This window comes from Medicago truncatula, chromosome 2, assembly GCF_003473485.1.
Source record: "Medicago truncatula cultivar Jemalong A17 chromosome 2, MtrunA17r5.0-ANR, whole genome shotgun sequence".
NCBI lineage: Eukaryota > Viridiplantae > Streptophyta > Magnoliopsida > Fabales > Fabaceae > Medicago > Medicago truncatula.
This window is the reverse complement of record NC_053043.1, coordinates 24,310,443-24,316,722: the sequence shown is the minus strand read 5'-3', so window position 1 is coordinate 24,316,722 and position 6,280 is coordinate 24,310,443. Positions and strand designations below refer to the sequence as shown.

Genomic DNA, 6,280 nt, shown 5'->3' with positions numbered 1-6,280 from the left:
CAGAAAGAGGTATTAACCCTTCAATTAATTATTGCTTTGAGCTAACTATAGCGCAAAGTCGTATTTATTTGGTTAATAAAATCCAAAAGGTTTATCGATTCTAGAGAGTACACATCCATAATAGACAAATCGAAATTATTGTGCGTCAAATAACATCCAAAGTCTTGATTTCAGAAGATGGAATGTCTAATGTATTTTGAATATTAAACCTATAAATGAAATAATTTAGAAATATTATATTTTTCTTTCCCCTCAAAAAAATATTTGAATAATATCAAAATTAGTATAGATGTGATTTGTACCATGCATGGTGATGCAGACAGAGTTATAGCCTGTTTGTTTTCACAGTCATACCAATTTGTTGCATATCCTACAAAAATCTACTATTTACAGCTTTGTTAAAATAGCAGTAATATTCCAATGGCCAAATTTCCAAACATATGTTTAGCGTGTGTTTGTTAACACATGCACACCGTGCATCCCTTCACTGCTATAATTTCTTACTTCCTAAAAATCACAGTGGATTTGCCTATGGACGCAAGAATGACCATTGTATAATGTTACCAAACATGGTGCTTCATGTTGCTTGCATTTTTGTGTTTGGAATGTACAAACAGGTGAGTAAGCAATCAACCATATCCGTCTCTTATATCTAATCAGAATAAGTAGTCTGAGCTGGATGTTGGGGAACAACTGAGGTTGAAGGCGGCGGCGGCAATATATTCGGTTCATCGAATGGATTGGTTGATTTTTTAATCATTGTGAATGGTTCCTCCTGCTGTTGTTGAGCATTATTATTAGAAACTTGGTAGGGTTGCATGCTTACAAATTGGGGTGGTATGTTAGGGGGAACACAAAAGACATTTGGGGGTACTTCCAATGCCATGTTATATTGTGTAGGATCATGAATAGTCTGAAAATCAAAAGGGTTGGAATTCACTTGGCCTATCTGGTAACCTCCATCATGTTGTACCCCAGCATTAGCTTCATTATATAAACCCTCAAGTTTTAACATGTCAACTTCGTCATCCTGCTTATTTTGAAGACCTAACTCTTTATTCTCTGCAACTGCAACCATATTTTGCTCTGTAAAAAGTGCAACCTCCCAACCTGTTATTGGACTTGCTTCATTCTCATCATTGTTGGAATTCAAAGAATTTTCTGTGTAACATGCATAAAACAAACAAGTTATATACTTATGTTGAGTTGCATAATTGCAAATGTAGGCATAGTTTATGGTTAATCACTTTAATAAGTAGTCCACTTTGAAATTGCCTAAAATTTAAACGACAATTGATGTCACTCATTAGAAGAACTAGAAGATGTTCTTTTTTTCACTATTGAGACGTTGATTTGTTTAATGTCGATTTGACAAAAACAAGGATAGAAAAATATGAGTTCTTCAAAACTCAACTCATTCGTTTCTCTTATTTTTGTCAAACAAACACTTATCGGATCATAGTCTTAATTGTGTGGAAGGCGTCAATTTTCATTAGATGCTCAGGTGGATTTTAATGTGTTCCATCGACTCTTGAATATATTGCTAGAAGAAATTGAAGAGAATGGAAAGTTGTACGGTACCGGTTGAAACAATTGCCAATGCTACTGGATTTTCATCAAATTCAGATGCACCTGTTAGTAAGTCATACAAGCCCTAACATAACAAAGAAAATCATATATATGAGAGCAAAGCATGCCCATGGAATGATATAATAGAATATATAATTGAAACATAAAATAAAAAAGTACATGATACTTACCATAAGATCGGCTGCTTGTGTCGGTACAGTAGCCTCATTCTTGTCTGGAGAAGGATCTGACTCATCTACACTCAACAAATCACCTACACATGTTCCATCTTCTTTACCAGTACTTCCTTCCTCTTTGCCATTCTGATAATAAACAAATTATAATTGGAACACTTCCTTCGGCTTTAAAATGAAAAATCGAAGTTCAGAGCCTAGCTAGCATCATACCACTTCGTACTCGAGCATTAAAGTGTTGGGAGCCTCCTTAATATATTCTTCCATAGTCGTCATAAAGGAAGCAGGAGGCTACAAAATACATTCATATAGACATATATTCATCAAAAATTGTATCATAGGAGGAAATTACATGCACATGAGTCTCATTCATTTTTAGCATCGCCGAATAAAAGGAAATATATATGTACACCTGTTTGATATTGATGAATTTATGCCCCCTTCCAAAGTCTAGGGCCCTGCAGGTCTCAAAGAACTGAGATAACCTCTCTGCCTACAGCAACAAACATACTTCAGTTGGAAGAGCACAATAAGAAAATGGTTATTCATGAAAGGCTCAACACCATCACCTGACTTCCAGATTTTCTATAAATCTTCAATGCACTAACCGCATCATCACGGTTCATCTCGAAAAACTATGTGACACAAAAAATATACGTCGGTCAATATTTTCTTACATCAATCATACGTGCATATACACAAGTCAAAGTATACATTGTGCACCTTGTCAAGTAGTTCCACCACTCTAACAGTTATTGCAACATATATTTTAACACTTTCCCCAGCAATCTGAACAAAATGAACAATATGAATATAGGGATCTAAATCGAAGAAAACAAAATTGCAGTTTCAAAATTATGATATTATTTTCTTACCATTGAGAGAGCATACTGAATCAAACGATTAAAAGCAGACGCACCCCCTGGCTGCAGAAAAAAACAAAAGAATGAGTAGTTAAAACTATCAAAGGTGCAAAATTAACTACACACTGATCATGAATATAACCTTGGAATCAAGTAGCCGAAATAGAAGATTTTGTAGGGCTGGCAATTGCTCCAGCAGTTCCTTGGTGTCAAGCTTTTGGGAATTGCTCTGTATATATAGAATTAAAAGTGGATTAATATTTTGTTAAGAAATCATAATAGAAATAAATGATAATATTTATGTAGAAAAAGTCAATTTTCAATGTTTCAAAGTGTTGATTGCATCATTTTCATGATAAAATTTCTTTTTTGAGTTGCTCAATAGCAAATTAAGAATCCAATGGAGGAACAAACTATGTAAGCAAAGTATTGAAAAATGAACAGGTACATTCAAGTAAAGCAACTCTATAATGATGCATACAAATACATATATGAAACTAACCAATTCTATGGATTTATTTTAGCGAAACAATAAATGTTTAATTTACGAAACTAAATTTCCCGATCCTTACAATCCAAGGATCAAAATCATGCTGATACACTATGGAAAAGGCAACAAAAAGAATATGAGCTTACTGGGGTATAAGCTGCAACATCATGGTTGACTATGATAAAACATCGTAGGCGTTCTCCGAGGAAAAGACCGTAATTACGTATCCAAACAGAATAATCCAAGGCTGAATCCCAATTGCTCCATGTCAAAAAAAAGTGACTTATTGGGTTGCAATAACATTAATAGAATTATGGAATAAATTAATTAATTAATTATACCATTTGGGATTGAGGTATCATGAAAGTGAGATATATCAATCAAATGGCCTCTTCCTTTACTATAATTAACAAGCTCTTCCCAAACTGTATTGTCAAGCTCCCTCATTGCACGATGTATGATAATAAGGGTTTTCAGAACAACCTGAGAAATCAATTATTATGAACCAGAAAGCTTCAAAGTAAGAGAAATAAGACAGTTGCTGTTCTGACATTTGATATGTCTTTGAAACACAAGTAAATGACCAAAAAACCCAGCGGCAGTTAACTGCTGTTGGGTTTCTAGTTATAAAGTCAGCGGTAGTTAACTACCGTTCGGGGTATTTTTGTATTTTACTTGTGTTTATAGGATCTATTGAATGTCAAAAATGCAATTGTCGAGAAATAATTAGTAGTAATGATAAGGAACATACAGCCCAATTATTAGTTTCGTTGAGACGTCTTGCAAGCGAATGAATACAATAAGCGACCTCACTGCGAGGTTTTGATGGGGAAAGTGACTGGAAAATATCTGCAACACACAATAGACATACATCAACATACAATCTTTATACTCTTCACATACATTCTCCAACAAAGCTTGTAACTAAGGATCAATTGCATTGCATTGAATAAAAGAAAAAGAATACGATATACATCGAATATGTTTTTCCTTTGGCAATGCATGATCAAAGTTTGTTGCCTTAACAATTGCAGTATCCAATCCCTGCCATTTATCACCAAATTATTAAAGTAACATAGAACAAATTAAAATAGAATAAATTTGCTTGTTCGTTTAAAAGGGTACCTTATATTCTCCATGTGATTTTGCCTTACCAAAAGCCTTCTTCATCTCACCTCTGCCTACCAATCTCTTCAAATCCAAAGTTGATCAATCAATATGTAACTTGATTTTTGCAAATATAAGAGAGAGAAAAGAGGCAAATTATTTGTTTGTATTGCAGGTGTTTAATTAAGAAGCAAAGAAACTGAAGTTATTAATTAAGGTAAATGTAAAAAAAGGTAGTAAGAAATTTACATGATGAACGAAACAGGTTAGCCAGGGAAGTGAAACAATTGCAGCATAGCAAGACCCTCATTCATGGTGATGTATGTCATTTTTCATGTTTTGTGGATATAAACACACAAATGAACATGTGCTAAACCTTAATTCTCGGCGGTTATAGGCACCATCCATTTTGTTTTTTCATATGTGATGGGATTAGTCACAATTTACTACATTAAATAAATCAAGTATTTTTTTTATTTTCATAGATTGACGAAATGGCAAAGCCATTATAAACTCACACATAAGTGAAGGTACCGGATTCGAACTCCGATCATGGCATTTGGCCTATGAGATATAATTTTCTATAAAATGGATCACATAAAAAAATTATTTGCTATTAGTTGAGACTAATTGATTAGGTCAATGGTGTCAAATACGGCTAAATTGATTTGGTCATTTACGTCAATATTCTTATAATTATTATACTCTCTCGAATGAATTTTTTTTTTACTTACACATGAGTAAGACATGAATCATAACATAGCAGGTGCATTGAAATTGAATTTGTTATTGTAATCAAAAAAGAAATTGAATTTGTTATTATTTTGACTTGGTGTCAACAAGATATGACTCTTTTGAATGTTGATATTATTTCATATATTTTCTATGGATATGACTCTTTTAAATGTATTTGTCATGGATGTTTTGGTGTATTTGGTATGAGTTTATGCATTTTAAATGTATCTGTTGAATCAGGTAATCAGTGCAGAGGATAATGAACTTCTCACGGCTCCTTTTTGTATTGAGGAATTCAAAGATGCAATGTTTTCTATGCATCCTGACAAATGTTTTGGACCAGATGGCTTTAATCCAGGGTTTCACCAGCATTTTTGGAATATTTGTAGTGATGATATCTTCCATGAATGTTGCCAGTGGCTTAATGTAGGCCAGTTTCCACCCTCACTGAACGCTACAAACATAGCCCTGATACCAAAAGGCTCGGAACAGAGATCGATGAAAGACTAGAGGGCCATAGCACTTTGTAATGTGCTTTATAAGTTGTTGTCTAAAGTTTTAGCCAATCGGTTAAAATTGATTCTGCATAAGTGTATTGCAGATACCCAATCTGCCTTCGTACCGGGTAGATCTGTTTTGGATATTGTGCTGGTGGCAATAGAAGTGGTGCATTACATAAATACTAAGTCACGAGGAAAAGATAAAAGTGTGGCACTAAAGCTGGACATCAGCAAAGCTTATGATAGGATAGATTGGCCCTACCTAAAGGATGCGATGAGTAAGATGGGTTTTCTCACAAGTGGATTAGTTGGATTATGATGTGTGTTAAAACAGTTGACTACTCGGTTATTGTGAACAAGGACATGGTAGGTCCTATCATCCCAGGGAGAGGATTACGACAAGGTGACCCTTTGTCACCATATTTGTTTATTCTTTGTGCTGAAGGTTTGTCAGCTTTGATCAGAAGTGCTGAATTAAGAGGAGAACTTCAAGGGATTCGAATTTGCAGTAATGCTCCTGTAGTCTCTCATTTACTCTTCGCAGATGACTGTTTTCTGTTCTTCGAAGCAGATGAGAACGAGGCAAATGTGATGAAGCAAATTTTATTGAAGTACGAGGAAGCTTCAGGACAAGCGATTAGCCTCCCCAAATCAGAAATTTTTTACAGTAAGAATATTGAACAACCTCTTCAACAGGTTATCACAAGCATACTAGGGGTGCGTGCAGTTTTAGGTACCGGAAAGTATCTTGGTCTGTCATCTATGGTTGGGCGTAGCAAAAAAGAAACTTTTAGTTTTATCAAGGATAGAGTGTGGCAAAGA

General features: G+C 34.6%; 1 protein-coding gene across 2 annotated transcripts; it reads right to left on the bottom strand.

Moving 5' to 3' along the window:
- Window positions 1-254: 254 nt before the first annotated feature.
- LOC25481180 (putative clathrin assembly protein At5g35200) lies at window positions 255-4,603 on the bottom strand. 2 transcript variants are annotated; one of them, XM_039830564.1, is made up of 15 exons: window positions 4,473-4,603; window positions 4,242-4,307; window positions 4,091-4,160; window positions 3,868-3,965; window positions 3,458-3,599; window positions 3,263-3,363; window positions 2,769-2,855; window positions 2,639-2,689; window positions 2,487-2,552; window positions 2,333-2,398; window positions 2,176-2,256; window positions 1,977-2,054; window positions 1,761-1,892; window positions 1,582-1,654; window positions 255-1,161 (listed from the first exon to the last, which is right to left on the bottom strand). In XM_039830564.1, exons 2-15 carry the CDS (start codon window positions 4,284-4,286, stop codon window positions 653-655), a joined length of 1,599 nt encoding a protein of 532 aa, XP_039686498.1. In that variant the 5' UTR covers window positions 4,287-4,307; window positions 4,473-4,603; the 3' UTR covers window positions 255-652. The 2 variants fall into 2 exon arrangements, with proteins under 2 accessions (XP_039686498.1, XP_013441787.1); XM_013586333.3 differs by having other exon boundaries at window positions 4,242-4,340; window positions 4,473-4,593.
- Between the last annotated feature and the right edge of the window lie 1,677 nt (window positions 4,604-6,280).

Coding starts and splice junctions, on each gene's coding strand:
- LOC25481180 (XM_039830564.1), bottom strand. CDS start 4,286: ATGAAGAAGGCTTTTGGTAAGGCAAAATCACATGGAGAATATAAG. Junction 3,966..4,090: donor AAAGGAAAAACATATTCGAT/GTATATCGTATT, acceptor TGTGTGTTGCAG/ATATTTTCCAGTCACTTTCC. Junction 1,655..1,760: donor CACAAGCAGCCGATCTTATG/GTAAGTATCATG, acceptor TTGTTATGTTAG/GGCTTGTATGACTTACTAAC.